Here is a 24,282-nt window from a genome sequence, read left to right on the forward strand (position 1 = left end):
CTGGGCCACCTTAACCACCAAGCCATCTCTCCAGCCCCTGTTTCTTTTCTTTTGTTTAAATTAAATGAAATGTATAATTGATGTTTATGTGTGAGTGTGAGAGTGTGTGGAGGTCAGAGTACAGCCTGTGGGAGTCAGTTCTGGGCATTAAACTTGGGTTCTCAGGCTCTCATAGCAATCCATCTTAATGGCCCTGAGCTGTTTCCTTGTTGTATCGGACTGTCATTGATGTCGACAACATGTAGCATGCCAGTTATACAGCATGGTGTAATATATTTGTGAATAGGCACCATTTCATATCAAAGCTGTAACCGTGGATAATTTGTACATACTACAAGCTCTGATCTCATGCCTCAGATTCTTCCCCATCAGACCCAACCTGATAACCACCCCCCTATATTCTGTATTTATCATTTCCTTTTTTAAAAGATTATTAATTTTTTATGTATATGTGTATGTTAGTGTAAGCCACATATGTTCAGACAGATGCCTATGGCAGACAGAGGGGGGCATTGGCTCCCCAGGAGCTGGAGCCACAAGCATTTGTAAGCTGCCCAACATGGGTGCTGAGAACCAAACTCAGGACCTCTGGAAGAGCAGGTGCTTTTAACCACTGAGCCAGCTCTCCAGCCCCATTATTTGTTTGTTTTTAATAAATAAATTAAATATATCTATCATACATTTGAGTATATTAAGTTTTATATATTATTAAATACATATCATAAATATATTATTTTATAAGTATAATATAAAATATATTATTAAAAATTAAATATTATTAATGTATTATTAAACAAATTGATTATTATGTATTATATTATTAAACATTTTGTTTAATAATACATTATTATTAAATAATAAATTTTAATACTAAATAATAATTTAAATACATATTAAACCTGGTGTGCTGGTGCAGTCCTGTAACCTGAACACTTGAAGGTGGGACTACAGACAGGAAGATCGAGGTTCTCTTTGGCTATATAGTGCATGGAAAGCCAACTTGAACTATGTGAGATGCTGTCTCTGTCTAAACAACAAAAATGTGTTGGCAATGGTGGCTCACACCTATAATCCAAGTACTTGAGAGGTTGAGGCAGGAGGAGTGCTGTTAGTTTCAAGCCAGCCTGGTATAGAATAAGACCCTATCCCCATTTTTTAAAATTTGGTTTAAGCCATACATTCCTTAGTTTTGCTTGGTTCAGGGCTTAATAAGCACACTGCTCAGAACTTTTCTCCCTGTAAGCGTTTCTCAGTCACATTTATGCCCTGACATGGGGCATGGGATGATTCCCACAGCCTTTCAACTTAGGTCCTTGTTCTCTGTTTTCAGGGTGGCTGTGTGTGTGTGTGTGTGTGTGTGTGTGTGTGTGTGTGTGTGTGTGTGTAAGCCGGAGGACAATTTTCCAGAGACTCCTTCCACCATGTGGGTCCTGGGGATCAAACTCAGGTCATTAAGCCTGGTAGCAAACGCCTTTACTTGTTGAGTCATCTTAATGGCCCCTGTGTGTAACTTTTTTTTAATCATTAAAAAAAAATTTATTTTTAGCGTATGGGTGTTTTTCCTTGAGTGCATGTATGTGCACCATGTGTGCAGTGCCAGAGGAGGCCAGAAGAGGGCGTTGGATCCCCTGGAACTGGAGTTAAAGACGGTTATGTGGCCTCCTGCGGGTGGGAATCAGCCCAGCTCTTATGGAAGAGCAGCCAGTGCTCTTAACCGCCACGCCACCTCTCCAGCCCCGTGGGTCTAATTTTTGCTTCACTTTTAAAATTTTATCTCCTGTTGGCCTGCCCCGCCCCCAAGCAGGCCTTGTGCTCAGGTCACACACTTACCTTTGTTCTCCTGTTTGGGCTCCTCCTGCAGCAGGTCCGTCTGCCGATTGCCCAGCACGAAGGCGAGGAAGGACAGGATGAGCGCGTTGAGGATGCCAATGATGGCCAGAATGTACGCCCAGCGCACCGAACAGTCCCCGAGGGAGTACTTCCCTGTCTTGGTCCCGCACATGTCCCGGATGGTCTCGGCGTCCCAGCCATCAGGGAAGATCATGCAGCCCAAGACGAGGCACAGGGCTGGGCATGGGGAGCGGGCCCACACCGAGGTCGGGTCAGGAAGAAAGAGAAAGCATTATTACTCCCTAGAAGCAAGGAGGTGGGGGAGGGGCTGAGTCCTGAGAATTCCCCCAGCCCCGTCTAGCAATCTGAACACTTGCTAACTACTTCTCGGGCATTGAGAGAGAGAGATTAACCTGAAGAAGCAGAGCTCTCAACCTCTCCTGCCTCACCCCGCCTACAAGGAGTAAAAATACCAAAGCCAGGTCACACCCCCTGACATCCTCTGGTTCCTCTTATTCTCACCCATTCTCACCACTTCAGTTTTTGTGAGTTTGGTTTGGTTTTTCTTTTGTTACTCATTCAACAGCGGTTCACTGACAATCACTTTTAATTCATCATGAGATGCTTATGCAGACAGCAAAAGATGGTTTCTCTCCCTCCAGCTGTGACTGGGAGGCGCGAGGTACCCTGCTAGTTCCTTCTATAGAATGGGGCCACAGTGCTTTAGAGACATTTAGCAAGGTGCCAACTCAGTCATTTGTCGAGGCCCTACTGTGTGCTGGGCACTAGGGCAGAGCTTAGGAAGGCACTTGGATCTATGTCTCTTGGAGCTCGAATGGGAGAGAGGAGGGTTGCAGTACAGTGTTAAGGACTCAAATGCTGGCCTAGGTCTCTGTAAGATTTGTGAGCCTCAATCCCTTTATCTTTGCTTCAGTTTCCAAATCTGTAAAACGGGAGTGGTTAAGAGTATCATCCAAGAATTGTAAAGATGGCAGGGAGCTTCAAAGTGCTTTTGCACAGAAACTCCCATATAATGTTAGCTGTTGATATCAAAACTAGTCATAACAAGCACTGGCTACTCTTGCAGAGGATCTGGGTTCAGTTCCCAGCACCTACGTGGCAGTTCACAACTGTCTATTACATCAGTTCCCGGAAATCTGACACCCTCTTCTGGCCTCCGTAGAAACTGCACACATGTGGTGGTGAACATACATACATGCAGGCAAAATACTCACACACATAAAATAAAATAATTCAGGATCATCAGCAGTTACACAGTTAAAGCCAGTTTGGTCAATATGACATCATCTCAAAAACAAAACGAAACAAAAACCCTAGTCATAACAAAAATAATAATTACACAAATAAGGAAATAATGCAGTAAGTTTCAGGTGAATTGAGACAGATAAAAATAGAAAGGGTTGGTTAAGAGGGTCCTGTTAAATAGCTCCCTCGTCCAATGTACCCACTTGGGATAATCTACCAAGCTCTCCCAACCCCAGCTTAGGCTGGGAAGGGGTGGGGCAAGTCTGAGCCAATGATCTCAATGCATTCCTTTGGTAACAGTGGTTGACTATGAGAGTGACACAGGCCCCACAGCAGGCCAATCAGAAGCTTCAGGCTCAGTAGGCAACTGGGAAGACGTGGTCTGCTCAGTCCCACCAGTGTATCAGGTCTGCAGCTTACATAGAGCTGTTTGAGCTGTGTGGCCCTTGACTCCTCCAGGCCCAAGAGCTTAACCTGGACAAAGATGACAGCATTGACAAGGTTTGGTTGTTCTCAGTCCTGTCACTATATGTGGCCCATCCGGTCTCCACAATGGGAGGGGGACAAGAGCTTTGACTTTCCTTCTCCCATTTCCAGTACAAGGGAGTGCTCCCTAAGCTCCAGGCTCCTCCATCCCCAGAGTTCTGCAATTTGGATTCCATCCCACACCCATCCTCCATGTCTGATGTAATGTCCTCAACAACACTGTCATCCATCTCTCATCTACTGGAGCTGCCTTTAGTCTCTAAGACAGTAACCCCCCCTCCCCGACACACACACACCTTTGATGGGCACAAAAGAAACGTCCTGCTCTGCAGTAGAAACAAGCCGGAGAGCTAGAGAATCAAACAGTCTGAAGATACACCTTGGCACACAGACAGAGAATCGAGTGCAGAGCCCCTGGGGGGCAACGGGAGCTGGAGGTTAACCACAGAAGCTTCAGGGTCCATGGGCATTTTAATTCTGGTATTGGACACTGTTGAAATCAAAAAGTAGGCATGGGACTAACCCTTGGGTGCTCTATCCTTGGCATGGAGGGAGGAGGAGTAAGAGGAGAAAACAGAGGGGAAGGAAGAGCAGGAGACTTTGATGTCTGTCTCCCTGCATGCCCTGGATTTTTCTCTCCATCCCTGGGCTCATACACTCCAGCGAAAGGCAGGAGTGGGGTCAGAAACTGGCAAGGGACAAACATACACACCATCCCTTCAGTTGATTTTCAGCCCTCCTCTCCCTAGGTGCCAGAGGGGCTGGCCTCACTGTAGTCTGTTTTTGCTCGCTCCTGGTGCATCCTCATCTCCATGGAAACCGCTCCTGTATCCCAGAGCTCCCGCTTCCTCCCCCTTCCCAACACAGGCACTGAGACCTCAGTGAGATTTTCTTCTCTGTGCTTTCGAGTCTCTCTCTCTCTCTCTCTCTCTCTCTCTCTCTCTCTCTCTCTCTCTCTCTCTCTCTCTCTCTCTCACACACACACACACCCCTCTCCTTTCTCTCATCTGGTCCCTCTCATTCTCTCTTTCCTCTGCCTTTGTCTCCATCTTTTCCTTCCCTTGCTCCCCCATTCCTCCCTTACTGTGCTCAAGTCTGAGCTTCAACTCTCCTCTCCTCCTTTTAGTTAACATTTAACCTCTTTATTCCTTCTTTTTTCTTCCATCTCTGTATCTATCCCCTCACCACCCCCCACCTCTCCCCTTGAACATCTCACAAGCAGATTTCTGAGATCCTTGACCACACACTGAGCAGTGTGTGACATACAGAGGCAGGCATGATGTCTATCTTCAGCATGAGGGAAAGCATAAAATAAAGTCATATCCCATTGATTTCGTATATGTGAAGGACTGTCTCAAAGGAAACAGACTGGGAACAGAGGCCAGAACATCAGGGGCAGCAGGAGGAACAACCTCCCTGCCTCCTTGGCTCGGCAGAGCATCAGACAGTGGCTTTGGGGTCTCGGGGGCCTCTCAAGAAATGGGAGAGAACAAGAAATCAAACCACTTGGGAAAAGCCAGGCTGAGATAGGTTTTCCTGGATCTGGAGGGAGAGCAGTGGCCAGAATAGGTTAGCCTCACCCAAGAGTCTCCACCTTCACAGGATGGCACACCACAGACGAGACAGGCTTTCCCACCTGCTGGGTGGGGACTCCAAGGCTGTGGTCTGGGGACTCTGAGTCTCTTTTGGAAGTCAGGAGCTGGCCGAAGTGCCAGCTGCTCCCGAGTCTGATACTCAGGTGCAGGATGTAGCATGCCATAAGAGTCCTCAGCCTTGGCCGATACCCAGGTGCAGGGCATAGTGTGCCCCAAGAGTTCTCTATCTTCAGCCTAGAAACTTCATGGCAGGGGCTGGGGTGCTTAGCTTCATCCCTGACCTCCACCCCCCAGATCTAAGGGGGAAATACATACTGTTGTTTTAAAAATCCCTCCAAACATTGGCCTGAGAGTAATGATGGCTTACTAAAAACCACTGGTGTGGAGGGATATATACTGGGATATAGTATTCCAATTCATTGACCCTACAGTCTACTATTACCCTAGGCAGCCAGGAGGCATTATGACAAATTAAGATTGATAAAATCAGCATGGAGTGTTGCTCCATGGTAGAGTGCTCACATAAGGCCCTGTGCTCAGTGCCCAGCACTGCAATAACAACAGCAACAATAATAAATATTAATAATAAGTTGTTCTTAGCAGTTGAAGATGGGTATGATGGCCCACACTTATAATCTCAGCACTGGGGACAATGAGAGAGGGTTATGAATATGAGGCTAGCCTAGACTACACAGCAAGACCTGTGTCCAAAGAGAAGTAAACAACACTGAGCATGCAACTATATGCCAGGATGCTAAATGCCTATGTTTTTCATCATCTCATTTAATCCTATAAAGAGAATGAAGGGCCTGCAAGATGGTTCCACAGGTAAAGGAACTTGCTGTGCACGCCTGATGACCTGAGATCAATCCCCAGAACACTAACGAGTAAAGGCAAAAAAAACTTTGCCTCACAAAGTTGCTCTCTGACCTGCACATGCAGTCTATGACATGTGTGTCCACATGTGCACATCAAGGGTACACACAGAATAACTTTTTTAAAATCTATGAGTTCGACAAAAACATCACCCCCACTTACAGATGAGGGAATTGAGGCCTGGAGGAACTCAGTCTCTTCTCGAATGTCACACAGCTGGGAAGTGGTGAGGCCCACATTCAAGTCCAGGTAGGTATTTCATCTTTATCTTTGGACAGACTCATTTAAAATTCTTTTCATAAGAGTCTAGAATCAGGACTGGAGAGATGGTTCTGCGGGTAAGAGTGCTTGCTGCTTTTTCAGAGGACCAGAGTTTGGTTTTCAGCACCCATACTGGGTGCTTACAGCTAGCTGTCTATAACTCTAGCTCTGTGGTCACCGTACACACACACACACACACACACACACACACACACACACACACACACACACACGTGTACAAGCATACACAATAAAAATAAAACTTTCTTGAAAGATAAAGACTAGAAGCTTAGATTTTTTTGTTTTTGTTTTTGTTTTTGTTTTTTTCGAGACAGGGTTTCTCTGTGTAGTTTTGGTGCCTGTCCTGGATCTCACTCTGTAGACCAGACTGGCCTCGAACTCACAGAGATCCTCTGGCTCTGCCTCCTGAGTGCTGGGATTAAAGGCATGCACCACCACCGCCCGGCTAGAAACTTGGATTATTAAACCACAATTATTTAGGGTTTTCCAATCACGCACAAAAACCTAGTTCTTGCATATATAATAATATTCTTTTTAACTTTCTATCATTTTTATTTAGTAAGGGGGAAACTTTCAACTATATGTCACTGGGGAAGTCCCTTCACCTCTCTGAACCTCAGTTTTGTAACCCCAGGAATGGTGGTATCTATTTCTCAAGGCCACGACGTAGAATGAGTGATTACCAACATCAATGTAGGGACATCCTGTTGCTTATATGGTGCTCACTCTTTCAAACGGGCTTACCTCTAAATCTACATATAGTTGTTTTCTTGAAGCCTCATTTGGCTGCAAGGGAGCCCAGAAATTTTTTTCTCTTTGATGCTCTCTCTTCCTCCCCACTTTTGTACATAACTCTCCCCTATACATGTACAGAAAAAAATGCATACAATGGTTTAACTACACAGCCATTTTTACAACACAGGTGTGAACACACCTATTACAAGGGAATTTGTTATACAAATTATATAGTGTATCCATGACATAGAATATTACTAATTCAATTTACTATTCTGTTTCTAGTTTCTTGATATAGAGGCTTAAATGACTGGCTTAAAAGTTTTTTTTAGACTAAGCATATAGCTGAGTGGTAGATTTGCTTAGCAAGTGCAAGTCCCTAGGTTCAATTCCTAGCACTGCAATGTGGATAAATCTTTGTTTCTTTTCTAGTCTATACAGTTGATGCTACAACTTTCCCTATTAGCTCTTCTGGTCACAAATCTTGTATTTTTATGTAATTGAAAATACATGAAAAAAAATTCACAATTCCTGTGGTTTGTTCTTGGATCCATTTATTAATCTACGTGTTGTTTGATCGAAGTGGTGGGTATCTCGTGAGTTTGAGGTTGTAATGCGCATGAGTCCCCCCCTCCAATAAGACCGCCAAGGAGCCGATTTCCGATGTAAGAACAAAAGGTTTCGTTTATTCCAGCCTAGGCAGGGACCTTCCCAACACCACTTAACAATAGGTGAGAAGAGGGGAGGTCCCAAGCACTCACTTTAAGGGGTTTATATAGGAAAGGTTCGCATGCAGAATGTTTCACATCTCAGGGACTAGGGATGAGGTAAGCATAAGGTTGCTAATTGCTAAGTGGGTTCAGGGTATCTATAGAGACATAAATTTTTTTTTTTTTTTTTTTTTTGGTTTTTCGAGACAGGGTTTCTCTGTGTAGCTTTGCGCCTTTCCTGGAACTCACTTGGTAGCCCAGGCTGGCCTCGAACTCACAGAGATCCGCCTGGCTCTGCCTCCCGAGTGCTGGGATTAAAGGCGTGCGCCACCACCGCCCGGCCGAGACATAAATTTTTATTCCCTATGTCCTATTTTTGTTGACCCATTCAGATTTTTTTTTTTGTTTTTGTTTTTTTGTTTTTTTGAGACAGGGTTTCTCTGTGTAGCTTTGCGCCTTTTCCTGAAACTCACTTGGTAGCCCAGGCTGGCCTCGAACTCACAGAGATCCACCTGGCTCTGCCTCCCGAGTGCTGGGATTAAAGGCATGCGCCACCACTGCCCGGCTCAGATTTTTTTTTTTTTTTTAATTGAAGATTTTTTTTTCTTTTTTCCTTTTTTCTTTTTTCTTTTTCTTTTTCCCGGAGCTGAGGACCAAACCCAGGGCCTTGCGCTTGCAAGCGCTCTACCACTGAGCTAAATCCCCAACCCCGACCCATTCAGATTTACTGTTGCATTCCTTTCGAGTTCAACTTCTGGTCAATTGAGCCCATTACTCTTTTTTTTTACACCTTGTTTTGTCAAGTCTAGGATACACGGATTTATTGTCCCAGCCTTACGTTTCCCACAGGTTCAACTTTAGGTCAATTAAAAAAAAAACACTGGTCAGCAAACCTTTGGAGGAAGAAGAGGGAAGGGGAAGGAACATCTTTTAGGATGGCTACTAATTTCTCCCTCTCAAGGTCAGCCTGGTCTACTTAGCAAGTTCCAGGAGGCCAGCCTGTACTATAGAGTAAGATCTGGTCTTTAAAAAAAATGAAAAACGTTCTCTGGTATCTAGATGTCAAATCTTCCAGCTATCTTTCTGTTATTTCTGGCTTAAGTTAACTTAGTTTTGAGAGCAGACATCCAGTGGCTCCTAGTTTTATAATTGTAAAGGTGTGATTTGGGGTCCAGAATGTGGTCCGTCTTGGCTAACGTTCCACGTGAGCTTGAGAAAAACTGTGTTCCCCGTGGCAGTTCACTGCACTAGCCTCCAGCCAGCTACTGGATCAAGTGACGGATGATATTGCTGAGTCGGTCATGTTCTGAGTGATTTTCTGGCCGTTGGATTTCTTCTCTTTCCATCATTGTTGTGTTTTAAAACAAGGTCTCATGTAGCCCAGGCTGGCCTCAAACCCGCAGGAAGGCCCCGAACTCCTAACCCCACGGCTTCTACTTCCCACTGCTGTTTCTACAGACATGCAACATCAAGCCCGTTTCATCTATTTACTGTTAATTCGTGTTTCTTTATAGTTGAAGTGGGTTTCTTGACAACATGCACAGGTGAGTCATGTTTTTCCTCCCATTCTGATGATGTTTTTAATTGATGCACTTAGGCCACTGGCATCCAGCATGATTGCTGATGTTGCTAGACTCATATCTGCTGTATTTTAAAAACGGAGGGCAAGAGACCTTAGTGGGTTGGAGCCAAGGTGCCCCACCACGGGTAAGAGACATAGACAGGCCATGCAGACAGCGCTCATGTGTAGAAGAGAGAAGGGAGAGGGGAGAGGGAAAAGGGGCGCAGGGCTGCCTCCTGGGGAGAGAGGGGGGAAGGCGCAGAGAGAGACGGAGGGAGGGACGGAGGGACGGAGGGACAGAGGGAAAAAGAGAGCAAGAGCGGCTGGGGGTGCTGAGCAGAAAAGATAGAAGAGAGAGAAGGTGGGTGGGGCCCCACCTTTTATGAGGGGGACTTCGCACGTGCAGAGAGACCACGTAGCAATGAGCGCATGATGTTGTCAGGACCCTGAGCTGGCCAAGGCACTGCCTGCATTTTGGCCAGGTCTCCAAGGGGCAGGTCTGAATGCTAACAATACCTACTATGTTTATCATTCTTTCCTATATGTTGCCCTTGTTATTTATTCTTTTTTTTTAAAGACTTACTTCTTTTTATTTTATAAATAAAATAATAAAGACGAATCTTTTAAAAAGTCTAAGACAGGCAGTGATGGCACTTGCCTTTAATCCCAACACTCAAGAGGCAGAGGCAGGTGGACCTGAGTTCGAGACCAGCCTGGTCTACAAAGAGAGTTCCAGGACAGCCAGGGCTACACAGAGAAACCTTGTCTCAAAAAACAGACAAACAAACAAGGCCTGGTGATGTTGTATTTGTAATCCAAGCTCCAGGGAAGTGGAGCTAGGCAGATTCCTGGGGCTCTCTGGTGAGCTAGCCTAGGCTAATTGGAGAGCCTCAGGTTCCAATGAGATAACTGGTCTCAAAAAAAAAAAAAATAGGTGGATAGCTCCTGAGGAATAACACTTAAAGTTATCTTTAGTCTTCACACTCGTACACACACACACACACACACACACACACACACACACACACACACTCGTATGCACGCACATAACTCTTTGTAAGACAGGTCTACTACAAAGAAAGTTCCTCAGTTTTTCCTTGTTTTGAAGTCATCCTGTTTCGGCCCTCAGAGTAGCAGGGAGGACAGGTGAATGCCACTGTGCCCGGCTTTCTTCTTTGTTTTGAAGGATAATTTCATGGAGTACAAGCTTCCAGGATGGAAGACATACTGGCAGAGGACCTGCCAGGCATCCACAGGCCCGGGGTTCAGTCACCAGCACTAACAGTGAAAAGCCTCAGCTGTTCACACCGCATCCCAGGTGGTGCCAGCGCCTCCCTTCAGATGCAGTCTCCTTCCTCACTTGCTACTTGCCCTCTGTTGTTCAAATCCCTCCAGCCTTCTCTTCCAGCTTCTCTGCTGCTGTCCAGTGATGGGCGGTGTCCTGAGATGGTCCCTCTTCTCCTTCCTCACCTTGTCCCAGGGCAATTTTGTTCACACTCAGATTCCTGGGATAATACCTCAGACCTTCAGCTCCCCAGTGGATCTTTCTCTTTGACTCCCAGATCTAAACATGCGGCCATCATTGGACTCTTCCCCTCACACATCCCCCAGGGCCCCCAAATTCAACACTTCCCCCAGAGGAGCTCATCTTCCTCCACCACAAACAAAGTCCTCCTCCTGTATCCTCTGTGAATGCTGCAGCAGAGACTCAGCCACCCACAAAGAGGCACCTGCCTTACTCTCAGGCCACAAACAAACCCAGGCGTCTCCCAAATGGGCTCCTCCCCCTTCCGCCAGGGCAATCACTTTCACGTGATTTCACTTCTCAGCTCCCTGCCTCCCAGGAAGCCTCTGCACACTGCACCTTCCCAGCTCATGCCTGGCCCTGCTCACTCCTACTCCCAAAAATGATTGCCATGGCCTGTAAAGAAAACCCAACCTCCAAGACTGGATTCCTCCTCATCCAACCCCCTCTACCTTTCACTTCCCCTTTCCTCTTTTAGCACAGACAGAGCTTTGGTGGCAAAATGATTTGACGTGGGTCACACAACAATCATTAACAATCACGAGCATTCACTAAGCCAGTGCACACATTGTGCCTACAATAACCTTCCAATGGCTCCACAGAGTGGTTACCTACTTGTTACAGTTTAAACATGTCCCCCAGAACCGGGTGGTGGTGGTACACGCCTTTAATCCCAGCGCTCAGGAGGCAGACGCAGGCAGATCTCTGTGAGTTCCAGGCCAGCCTGGTCTACAAATCAAGTTCCAGGACAGACTCCAAAACTACACAGAGAAACCCTATCTCGAAAAACAAAACAAAACAAAACAAAACACATGTCTCCCAGGGTCCATGGATTACAAAATTAATCTACAGTGTTGACAGGGGGAACCTTTCAGATGTCCAAACCTTTACCACAGAAGTTGATCCCCATAGAAGAATTCCAGGTCTTCTGCTTCCAGCCCTGTAATACCTTCTGCATTTAATGGAGCAGCAAGCAAATCCTTACCCGATGCCAGCCCCTCAGTCTTGTACATCCCAGCCTCAATGGGCACTCAGCTCAGTGGTAGAGCATGCTTGCCTAGCATGTGTAAGCCCTGGAATCAATCCCTAGCACTCTGCACATACACACTTTTAAAAATGGTTTCTCATGAGATGCAGCCATGATCTCCAGGAAAACAAAAGGAGGGAAATTCTTGTTCTATAGGCATGGTAGCACACACCTGTAATCCTGGCACTTGAAGAGAATTTCACTAGCAGGAAAAGCAAGTGTTCAACTACCCTCAGGTATACACTGAGTTTGAGGCCAGCCTGAGCTACATGAGATTGTCTATAAATAAATAAACAAACAAATAAAGATATACAAACATAACTGGCCATGTTAGTTCATGCCTCATGATCCCAGAATTCAGGAGGCAGAAACAGGAGGATGCCCATGAGTTTGTCGCCAGCCTGGGCTACATAGGAAAAGTCCATCTTAACAAGCCAAAATAAGTAAATAAACTTCTGTTCATTACAAATTTACTTATGTAACATCCTGTTTCTGCAGTACTAAGCCAACTAAGATACTATGAGCCGGCTCATTTTATATGTAAGGAAACTCAGAAATGATGTAAAATCCCTAAGGACTTGTAATTGGTAATACAATTGGGATTCAGCACCAGGGATCTGCTCCCTCTAAGGGAGTGTGTGGTAGAGCGAGGGCTTAGATGTCATCCTTCACTCATCCATTCAGCAGGACACTTGTGGGTGCATGGTGGCTCAGGCCTGTACTTCCAGCACTTGAATGAGACAGGAGGATTGCCACAAGTTTCAGTCCAGCTGGGCTACATAGCAAGATGCTGTCTCAAAAATGAAAAGTACTAAAAACAAAACAACAAAGCAATAGGCACTTATTAGGCACCTACCATATGCTGAGCACAGCCTTCTGGCCCAGGATTGTCACTGTACCACTGAAGCAGGGAAGAAGCAGTCAGATGTGGGCTGGACTGGGGTGCAGGTGGCAGTGGACGCAGGCTGGGTTTCCTTCCTTCCTTCCTTCCTTCCTTCTTCCCTCCTTCCCTCCCTCCCTTCCTCCCTCCTCCTTCTCCTCCCCCTCCTCCTCCTCCTCCTCCTCCTCCTCCTCCTCCTCCTCCTCCTCCTCCTCCTCCTCCTTCTTCTTCTTCTTCTTCTTCTTCTCTCTCTCTCTCTCTCTCTCTCTCTCTCTCTCTCTCTCTCTCTCTCTTTCTTCTTTACTTTTTTGAGACAGGGTTTCTCTGTGTAATCCTGGCTGTCCTGAAACTCATTCTGTAGACCAAGCTGGCCTCAAATTCAGAGATCCTCCTGCCTCTGCCTCCCAAGTGCTGAGGTTAAAGGTATGCACCACCACTACCTGGCTGGGTTAGTATTTTTCTGAAAGCTTCTTGCTTTCATCTTTTCCCCTTACTTCCCATTTCATGTATTCATCATTATCGACTACTTCAATCCCAGAGCAGTTTAAATATTTAGGGCCTCTCTAAGAACACTAAAACCAGAAGATGAAAGGGAGCATCAATATTTTGCTTATGTTAATAACAACAACAAAAATCTCATCATGGGGAAGGAAAGCTACAGACAAAGTCAAAAGACAAAGACAGAACAAAATCTGTAACTCTGGTCACAAAGAGCTAATTTTTATTGACTTACTTATTTTTGAGACAGAGTCTTACTACATAGTCCAGCCTGGCCCCTGACTTACAGAGATCCACTTGCCTTTTCCTCTTGAGTGTTGTTAAGTAGGGTTGTGCTCCACTATTCCTGCCTATAGAGGGGTTGAGTATATGTTAGCTTTGGGTCTGTTTGTTTTTTTTTTAAAAACAGCGTGTGTGTGTGTGTGTGTGTGTGTGTGTGTGTGTCGAGTGCCTGCATCACGGTCCATGTGTGGCAGTCAGAGGACAACTTGAGGAGGTTGGTTCTCTCCTTCCTCCATGTGGAGGTAACCGCTCAAAGGATGCTGAGGCAGAACTACCCTGTCCTCAGCTACTCCGCTCTGATTCTGGGACCCAGAGTCCCAGACCTGTTTATTTAATTGGGGTGGGGTGTGGGGGATGTGCATGTCACCATGCACATGTGGAGGTTAGAGGAACAGAGGGCAGTTTGAGGGAATCAGTTCTCTCCTTCCTCTCTGTGGGCTCCTGGGATTGAACTCAGGTCCCCAGGATGGGTGGCAGCCAGGCCCTTACCCTCTGAGTCATTCGCCTGCCCCCTGTTATGTTGCCGGTGTGTGAGAGGCTTGGTTAAGCAGCAAACGATACCTGCTAGACATTCATGTTTTGTTTTGTTTTAAAGTTTGCCTTTGCTTGTACATTTACGGAATGCTCCAGGAAAGACATTCAACAATGGTCGCTTCTGGCAGAAAAAAAGGATTGTGGGAAGGAGGCGCATGTGACCGCATGGCCTCCTTACCTTTCAGATTCTCCGCTAGTAAGTGTGTTAAGTTTAACAAACAGTCTTGGGGGCGGGGGTGGAAATCATTTGCAGGGGGAGATTTTATTTTGGTTTACAGACTGAGGGTATAGCGCCCCATGTTGAGGGGGCATAGCAACAACAACAGCTCAAGCTCTGGCTGCAGGTGCCTAAGGCACTGGTCACATGGTGTTAAATATTGGGTGATGAACACCCAACTTTTCTAAAATGAAAGAATTTATTTATTTATTGTTTTTTTGTTTTTCAAGACAGGGTTTCTCTGTGTAGCTTTGCGCCTTTCCTGGATCTCGCTCTGTAGCCCAGGCTGGCCTTGAACTCACAGAGATCCATCTCACAGAGATCCACCTGGCTCTGCCTCCCGAGTGCTGGAATCAAAGGCATGCGCCACCACTGCCCAGCAAGAATTTATTGTTTTATCTCTTTGTTTTAGTATGTTATGTGTATGAGTATTCTGCCTGCCTGCCTGCCTGCCTGCCAGTCTGTCCTTAGCTGTGGGACGCCCTCTTCAGACACCCTAGAGTACCTCTGTGACGCAGCACTTTGTGTGTGTGCCAAAGGCTCGAAGACCCCTTCCTGTTTGGTGCTCTTAGCCACTGAGCAAGGTCTGTTACCCAGCATTCCCGGAGCCCAGCACAGTGATGCACACGGAGGTCTTCGGTAAAGGGTCAGTGTGAGAGAGGGAGAGAGCGGGGAGAAGAGGAGGGAGACAAACATGAAGGAAGCCAGGGAAGAAAAACGAAGGAAGAGAGAAAGAGAGAGAAGGAGGAAGGGAGAGAGGAGAGGATCCCTTCCATGTACTAGATGTTCTAGCAATTTAATTAAACATTGCTAAATTTTAACGTACCAATATATAGTCAATGTAACTAAACAACTAAATTTTACTGTATGAATAGAATCTAAAACCTATTCAGATGTGGTCACAGTGGGCCTGTATTCCCACCACTAGAGAGCCAGAGACAGGAGGATCACTGCAAGCCAAAATACAACTGGGATACATAGCAAGATCCTACCTAAATAATTAAATCATTCATTCCCAAAGGCAACCTGAACCAAAGTCCAAGCACATGGTAAGGGACATGAGTGCATGTCCGGAGTTTCTGTTATGGCAACTCCTGGGACCTCTGATCACAGAGCCTGAGACCCTGGTGACAGACACAGCTAGAAGCTGCTGACCTCTGCGTGGCACTAGCTGGCACTCTGCTTCCAGCTCCCCGCCAGTCTCTGCACACCAGGTGGAGCCTGGCATGCGCACACACTCTGACTGGGTGAACCAGGACCAGGCTCATCTTCTTTCTGGGGACAGAGGAGAGGTCTAGGTTCCCACCTCTGCGACCATTCAGCTGTTCGTTCTCGGGGCCTTTTCCTTCATTCATAAAACGAGGGAGTCAGGCAAGCCTATCGCTTCTCCCTGCTACTGACAACTGGTGACTTTTCAAGTCTCACGATTGTGGTGATATTTTAATTGTGCGGAAATGTGATTTTATTTGTATGTTAATAAATTAAGTTGCCTGGAGATCAGAGGTCATAGTCAGCCATAAACAGAAGTCAGGCAGTGGTAGCACACGCCCTTAATCCGATCACATGACAGGCAGAGTCTCGAGCCTTTAATCCCAGTACCAACTATAGAGACCTGGAGGTCTGTACAGACAGGCAGTGATGAGGAAGTCATGTGGCTTGGCTTACAGCCAATGAGAAGGCAGAACAGGAAAGCAATAAAAACACAAGTCAGACAGGAAGAAACTCTCTCTGAGGAAACTACTGCTGGTGGTAAGCTAAAGTTAGTCACGGCTATTGCTCTGACCTCTTTGGCTGTTTCCTCTGTATTTGGCTCTGTGTTTCTTATTTAATAAGACTGTTTAGAAATTCGTCTACACTGCCGGGAGGTGGTGGCGCACGCCTTTAATCCCAGCACTCGGAAGGTAGAGGCAGGCGGATCTCTGTGAGTTCCAGGCCAGCCTGGCCTGCAGAACGAGATCCAGGAAAGGCGCAAAGCTACACAGAGAAACCCTGTCTCGAAAAACAAAAAAAAAAAGAAAGAAAGAAATTTGTCTACACATGGTCATTGCAGCAAGTTCAAACTCAGCATCAGAGTCTTCACAAATGGCTTCCCTCAGTCTGTCAGAAGTGCCTGCTACACACTGGGAGCCACGTTAAAAAAAACCATCGTTTCCCACCACCTCCTCCAAAAAAAATAATGAAAAAAAATTGTAGAAAGCCAGGTGGTGGTGCACACCTTTAATCTCAGCACTTGGGAGGCAAAGGCAGGTGGGTCTCTGTGAGTCTGAGGCCAGCCTGGTCTCAAACTGGTCTACAAAGTGAGTTCCAAGACAGCCAGGGCTACACAGAGAAACCCAGTCTTGAAAAAAGAAAAAGAAGAAGAAAAGGAGGGAAAGAGAGAAAGAACCATCTTCCACACATTTCTATCATCCTTGGAAGTAGGTACAATAGTAACTATTTTGAAGATGAGGAAACAGATTTGCAGACACAAATCCACTTGTCCAAGACCACACAGCTGGGGAGTATCAGCCAAGTCCTTTATTTTGTGAAATCTGAGGCACTGGGGTTTGAACCCACGGCCTTGTGCATGACAGACAGGCAGCCACCAAGACAGAGCCCCAGCTCTTCTGGTTTTGTTTCGCTAGGGTCTCACTACGTATTCCAAATTGTCCTCTTGCCTCAGCCTTTCAGGTCCCAGGATATGCCACCATGCTGGGCTAAGTCCTCACACTAGCTCCTTCCCAGCTCAGTCAGGCTTCGGCCTGTGTCTCCTGTTTCCTGTGGCTATCCTCGGCCCCACTTCTGACCCTGTAGAACATGGAGCTTACAACTTTAGCTCATCACCTGTGGATTCGTTTTCCTTGCTCCAGTTCAGCCACAGAAGGTTCTGGATTCATTAGGACCCACACCGAGAGACTCAGCTCCCCCTTTGTACTAGAAGTGTGAAACTGGACAAGTCATTGTGACAGAAAATGGATGGGACAACACAGACAGTGTGAAAACATCTAGCACAGACCCTGGCCAGAGAGACGGCCCTGTAGGTCAAAGCACTTGCCCCAAAGCCTGACGAGAAGGATTCAGTCTCCAGAAGCCATGTAAGGATAGAAAGAGAATCAACTCCACAAAGTTGTCCTCTGACTTCAGGTAAGACGCCTGAGTCACAACAATGCCTCGTGACCCAGCACATCTATGACCTGGGACAAACGACTTGTTAGCACCTGCTCTAGTGTAGGGTAATGTCTCAGGCAGGATATGCTTTCGTTCTAACAAGATCTCATGTATCCCACATTGGCTTCTCACTCACAATGCAGATGAAGCTGATCTTGTTCAGGGATTCCAGTCTGGGGTGACCACTCAAAGCTAACATTTTTTCCCCCCCGAGTAGTTGTAACAGTCACGGTAACTTCTAACTGCCCACTGATTAAAGTCCCAGGTCCCTGGTCCAGCCCTCTAGGTCTCCGTCAGTCCATCCTGAATCTCCTATTGGTCCCCTATAAAGATACCACATTCCAGTCAGATGTGTCTCTCCTCCATCCACGGCCTTCTTCTCTGTTCAGATTGCACTCGCCCACACCCCACACCTGCCAACACTACCCATCTCCAGCCTCGATTCCCAGCTAAGCCACAGCCAGCCTTGACTGCAGCCAGCCCTGGTATCTACGCTTGCAGCTCAGCATACATCAGAGTCCCCAGGGGTTGGGGATGCCTGTCTTTGGTCATCTCACTCATGGTCCCTCTTTTACAGTCTCTGCGGGGTCTCCTCTTTCTCACCATTGGTCCATGTGGTGTTTGTTGCAGGGATGAGCACATTTGAGTCTTAGACAAAGTCACCATGATTCATTAGGAAGCATCTACCTGGCTTCTAGCAGTTGGGCTGGGAGGATTCAGCCCTGGAACTTTTGCTGCCATCGTTCTCTTTGTTTTTGTTTAGTTTTTGCTTTCGGGGACAGCCCTGGCTGTCCTGGAACTCATTGTGTAGGCCAAGCTGGCCTTGAACTCACAGAGCTCCTACGGCCTTTGTTTCTGCCTCCGCCTCCTCCTAAGTTCTGGGATTGAAGATGTGTGCCACTAGGCCTGGCGGCTGGCATTCATTTTCCAGTCATGGGTAAGCTTGAGCTATGGAGCGTCAGAGCTGCTGGTCGCTTTATTTCTTACCTTTAAGAGGGAGTGGGCTTAAAATGAACCAGCACAGAGGAATCAAGAAATAGAGGTGGGTGCCTCAGACGTCACCTGAGCATCCAGATCCACCCTGAAGCCAGAAATTCTCGATGTTCAAGTCATCGGGTTATTATGAGACAATAAACCCAATGCTCTTTATTTCACTTTATTTATGACAGTGTGAGTGAGCTGAGTTTCTGTTGCCCACTGCTCCAAGGCTGCTGACCAATATCGTGATCCAAGAAGACAGCAAGCTTGATGAGAGCAGGGATTGACTCCATGGGCTTAAGATCCTTGGGGTCAGATGTGGTGACGCATTTTTCTGAAAATACCTCTGGACTCCAAAGGGACTGAATTTTTTGTAGACCTTGCAGCTGAGTTAATAATATGCCTTGAGATTATTTAAGACTATATACTTAACCTGCTATGCTAGTCTACTGTGTGCTTAGGTTTATGGTTAAACTGCTTTTAAGAGAACAATGTAACCAACCTTACTATGTCTTGGATTTCCCATGCAATCAGCTTTTATAATCTAAGCTAATACATAACTTTAATCTTAAATTGTGTACTCTTATACGATCCTGACCCAGAATAATGTATGTAAGTATGTATGTATGTATGTATGTATGTATGTATGTATGTATCATTTGCTGATAGCAGCCAACAGGTTGAAGGCAACCTTATACGATAAATATCTCATAACTGTTAGAAGTCACATGTGGATGGATGCAGGTTGATTACAACTGCTCATACTGTTTAGTGCTATTCTTAAGCAACTGGGTTCAGTAAAGTAACTTCGTCCCTTCTAAAATTCTGTTAAGATTTCTGTAAAGAATTTCTCATTTCTTTCCCATTCCATGTTTTCTGTGCTATTCAATAAATACAGAGCAAAGTCCTTTAGGAGGGACACACACAGATTCGGGCACACAGAGAGACACAGGACAGACACCAGCAACAGCAACAGGCCAGAAAGATCAGACACACACAACTGACAATAGACTGGTCAGTAACCACAAACAAGACACAGGGAGAGACACGGAGAAGTCTAACTTCGGCTTAATCTTAGTCAAGCTAATCCAAGAGGAAGTCTGAGTTTTAATTGTTAACACAACACTAACACAGTCAAGGATGGCCTGTGTACACCATTGTGGTGGTTCGATTAAGAACGGTCCCCACAGGCTCATGTATTTGAATGTTTAGTCCAGGGAGTGACACTATTTCAAAGAATTAGAAGAATTAGGAGGTGTGGCCTTGTTGGGGGAAGTGTGTCATTGGGGGTGGGCTTTGAAGTTTCAAAAGCCCATGCCAGGCGCAGCATCTCTCATTCCACCTACAGATCAGGATGTAGCTCTCAGCTCCTTCTCCAGCACCATGCCTGCCACCATGATGATAATGAACTAACCTCTGAAACTGTGAGCAAGCCCTCAGTTAAATGTTTTCTTTTTTAAGAGTTGCTGTGGTCACGGTGGCTCTTCTCAGCAATAGGACAGTGACTGAGACACCCAGCTTTGCAGCATTGAGCACAGGATGGTCACATAATGGTGGAGCGCGAGCACACGCGCTCACACACACACACACACACACACACACACACACACACACACACACACACAGAGAGAGAGAGAGAGAGAGAGAGAGAGAGAGAGAGAGATGAACAAACAAATAAATGTCATTAAAAAGTAAAAAGACTAAGTTGAGACACTTCACTTTTAACCCACGTCCAGAGCTGGCCTGTTTTCTAGTGCCACTTTGTTAAACAGTAAGAATCAGTCACTTATCTAGAGATCTCTGAGCAAAATGCAATCAAGTTCTCAACTCTGCCAACTGCCCCCTCAGCCCTCTGGGAAAGGAAAATGCCCTGAACCAGGAGTCATTAAAAAAAAAAAAAAGTGACCCTAGACTGAATTTCCTCCCATTGTTAGTGGTATGACTTTGAGTAAGTCTCTCACATATAGGTGATCAATTGCCTCTCTGAAACAGGGGGAAATAAAGGTGAAATTTGAAGGTGGTGATCTCTAAGACTGTCAAGTTTCAATGATTACACTGTTGGGCTGTCCATCAAATCCCAAGATGAAATCTCACATGAATTACAGAGAATTGGAGGGCCAAGAAGTCAGCAACCCATCTGCAGACTCCAAATTAAAGTTGATGAATTGGGGTTTAAGCTGAGCATATATTCTTTCCAGCTTGACTTCAAGGGAAAATACAATGAGAATGCACACCGTCACCTCTGGGTCCCACTGGAAAACGTGGAACAACATCTCCATTCCCTCATTTCTCTTTCTTTGTTCTTTTCAAAAGTTCTTAAAGATGGATTACATCTGAGGGCTGGAAAGAACACTGGGTGGTTATGGATGCTAGCCACTTTCACAGAGAGCTAGAGTTTGGTTCCCAGTCCTCACAGTTCACAGCTACCTGTAACTCCAACTCCAAAGGATCCCATAACCTCTTCTGGCCTCCACACTCAGCTGCCTTTGAATGAAAATGACCACCACTACCACCACCACCACCACCACCACCACCACCACCACCACCACCACCACCACATACACACACATACATACACATAATTAAAAACAAAAATACATCTTTTTGTCCCTCCCCCCAAATACATCTTTAAAAAAGAGAGAGAATGTCCATATCTGAGTATATAGTACCTTTCTCCAACCAGCCCTTTTCAGACCTTAGACATCCCCCAGTAGGGGCAAGAATTCCTACCTACATTTATAAAAGTCCTTCTAGAGAAGCAAACTAGCCTCATGACCTTGACCTCACCCCTGGCCTTCAGCCCAAGTGACAAGTCTTAATTTGATCACTATTGTATTCTTGGCACTTGACCTTGAGTGACTTCAAGCCGTTTTGAAAACTCACACTCCTCCCTGAAAAGATGGAGATTTCTTCCCAATGGAAAGGCTCAAGTGAACACACACTATACTGCAGAGCCAAGTCCCTGTGATGTTTCCTGCAGTGGTATTGCCAGCAAGTTGCTATCACCTTTCCTTTGGGGGCCTCTTTTGAGAAGCTGAACACTTGTTGAACATTCTGAAGTGCTTACTGGGATGAACTGTCTCTAATGCACCATTACCAAATCTTCTCTCTCTCTCTCTCTCTCTCTCTCTCTCTCTCTCTCTCTCTCTCTCTCTCTCTCTTTTTCATCCCTGGAAGGCTCCAAACATTTTCCTGGCCTTTACCCATCTTCTTTCCCCACCCTGCCATCCCTAGGCTCCTCTTTGTTCTGCCCAACTCTCTTCTCCTTTCCTGCAATTAGGCAAATGCCCAGGTTGCTGAGCTTTCAAAATGTGACTGCGATCGAAGAGTGGGCGGGGACACAGGACTCTAATGGATCAGGGGAAACTGTCTCAGCAGATCTTGTTCCCAAAAGGCCTTTCCTTAGGGAAAGATGACTGTCCCAGTCAATCAGTTCAGAGACTTCAAGGAACTCGTCACCATTGAATGTGACACAGAACCCTTCCTGAATAAGGGTCAGGGTGAAGGAGACCCTCTCTCCAGAGGCTCATGTTGCAAGCTTTCCACAGAACAGCTCCCCAGTACCAACACCACAGATCGCCCCCCACTCTCAGGACAGGACTTTAAAGTTTACCAAAGACCCTTTTATTTCTCCACTGTACCGTTTCACAGATGAGGAAACCAAACCTCAAAGAAGTTAATGCCAGCAAGTTCAAGGTTCAAGCCAAGTATCCCGAGTCCCCAATTCATGCTCCCCGCCCCCAGCATAACAGAAATTGACAACACTTACAGTAAGCCCTCATTCAGGGGGGAAAAAAACACTTTTTCCTCAAAGACAGCCAACAGAGACCCTTGGAAACACGAACATAACGCTAACTCATCAGTTGAGCCAGCCTCTGCGCTTCCAAGCAGACAGACCCAAACATCATTTCTAAAGATTTGCCCCCTGCCCTAAGGTGGCTCTCTGATGTTGAATGTTCTCCCCAATAGCCGCTGAGGGTTGGTCACTAAGTGTCTCAACACAGAGAAGAAGAATCTAGCTCTGACTCTTCCAAGAAAGAGCTCCGGTCTCCAGCATCTTTGCCGAGGGTCCCGCGCCCACTCCTCCCCTACCTGCCAAGAGCTGCATCCAGGCGCAGATCTTGTAGACAGTGGCGGTGTTGCAGAAGAAGAAAAGAGCGAAGCAGGTGATGCAGCCGAGAATCAGCACCATGGAAAGCAACACGAAGAAAGCGGCCGCCTTGAAGGCGCTGGACGGGATGGTGCTGAAGTCGGTGAAAGAGCCCCGGCAGGTGAGCTCGCGGCCCGCTAGCCCGCTGCCCACGCAGTAGTGGAAGAGGCCGAAGTAGCCAGGCTTGGGAGTGCTCACGCTGTCTCCTACCCAGTAGGGCTGGATGAAGACCACCACGTTGATGATGGCGAAGCAGATGGTGAAGATGGCCCACAGCACGCCGATGGCCCGCGAGTTCCGCATGTAGTGCTCATGGTAGAGCTTGGAGGCCTCCTGCGAGGGCAGCATGGTGCCCGGGGGCGGGGCCGGCGGCGGCTGCTGGTGGGGGGCCGCCGGCCCAGGACTGACCACCGGGCTGCTGCGGGGCGGGAGCTGGGGATGCACGCGAGAAGCAGCCCTGAGTCAAGGAACTCGCAAGGGCGGGGCCTGGGGCGGAGCTGGGGACCTGGGGGCTGGCTGGGGAGCTAGGAGGGGGTCAGGACAGTGTTGGGGAGGCGACTTGAAGGACTAGCTAAGGTTTCCTACTGGGGGCCCTAGGAAGAGGGCCATGGGAAAGTTGGGGGGCTGAGATGAGAACATGGGAGCTGGAAGTAGGGGTGCCAGAAAGTGCTGGTGGGGGAGTCAGAGAGGGGGCTTAGGAACTGGTGCTGGGGTAAGAGGGGGCAGTGGGGAGATGTAATGAAAGATGGAGATCAATACTGGAGCATTAACAGGTACCTAATAGAGGGAGCTGGGAGGGCATGTTGGAGCTGTTATTAGGGGTAGCGGGTCTGGGACTGGGTGTCTGAAGGGGATCTGGAAGCTGATAGACGCTTCTCTATAAGGAAGGGGAGAAGAGGTTGTCAGGGGCTGGTTCTGAGGGCATGAGGAAGGTTATGATAGGGCCAGGCAGGGGACAAGAACTGGTAAACCAGGGCTAAGTGTTGGAATCAGGATGAGGCTAGCGTGGAATCAGGGGCTGACACTGCAGGGTCTGCACTCATCGGGGGAGTGGGGGTGCTCCTTAGAAGCCGGGGTTGAATGTCGGCTGCGGGGGGAGGGATAGTCTAGGATTGGCGGGCCAGGGCCGGGGAGAGTGGCTTTCCAGGCCAAGGAGACAGAGGGCCCGAGGCTAGGGGGCAGTCTGGGCCTGGAGGGGCGTGCAGCGGGCAGGGGCCGTGCCGGGGCGCGGGGAAGCGGCTGGGCCCCGGTAGGGCCGGAGCTGGGGGGTGGCTGCCCTGCACCCAGGCCGGACGCGCGCGGAGGCTGCGGCTGCGGAGAAGGGATGCGGGAGGACCAACCTGGGCCGGGTCGGGGCGGCTGATCCGGGACCGGCAGGGCTCAAGCGCCGGGGCTGGGTGCTCTAGGCAGCGGATGCCTCGGCCCAGGCGGCGTCCTCTGCGCGGCCTCCATCTTGCTCGGGCTCTCCCCGGGGCGCGCTCCCGCGCCGAGGAGCGCGCTCCCGTGCACTGGCGCGGCGCAGCCGGGGCGCGCTCCCGCGCGGGCATAAAGAACCGAGCGGAGTGGAACGGGGGAGGGGGAGGGGCGCTCCAGGTCCTGGCAGTCAGAGGGAACGTCAGGCACGGTGACCCTGAGGTCCCTCAGCCAGAGCCACACACCCCACTGCCACCCCGACCGCAGGCCTCCGGACTGCCGGGATTCCT

At 47.6% G+C, this 24,282-nt stretch overlaps 1 protein-coding gene across 2 annotated transcripts in view; it reads right to left on the minus strand.

The window, feature by feature from the left end:
* Nucleotides 1-24,203, minus strand: part of Lhfpl4 (LHFPL tetraspan subfamily member 4) — a 29,925-nt gene extending 5,722 nt beyond the window's left edge. The window contains exons 1-3 of one of the 2 annotated variants that reach the window (XM_052719048.1): nucleotides 23,920-24,203; nucleotides 22,522-23,011; nucleotides 1,831-2,067 (exon numbers count right to left, since the gene is read on the minus strand). In XM_052719048.1, coding sequence (XP_052575008.1) covers nucleotides 1,831-2,067; nucleotides 22,522-23,011; nucleotides 23,920-24,126 — 934 coding nt within the window. In that variant the 5' untranslated portion in view covers nucleotides 24,127-24,203. Of the gene's footprint in view, nucleotides 1-1,830; nucleotides 2,068-22,521; nucleotides 23,457-23,919 lie in introns of both variants that reach the window. The other variant, XM_052719049.1, reaches the window with a different exon arrangement.
* Nucleotides 24,204-24,282: the final 79 nt, after the last annotated feature.

The sequence above is a fragment of the Peromyscus californicus genome, unplaced genomic scaffold, assembly GCF_007827085.1.
Source record: "Peromyscus californicus insignis strain IS unplaced genomic scaffold, ASM782708v3 Scaffold_6__1_contigs__length_162567912, whole genome shotgun sequence".
Classification (NCBI taxonomy): domain Eukaryota; kingdom Metazoa; phylum Chordata; class Mammalia; order Rodentia; family Cricetidae; genus Peromyscus; species Peromyscus californicus.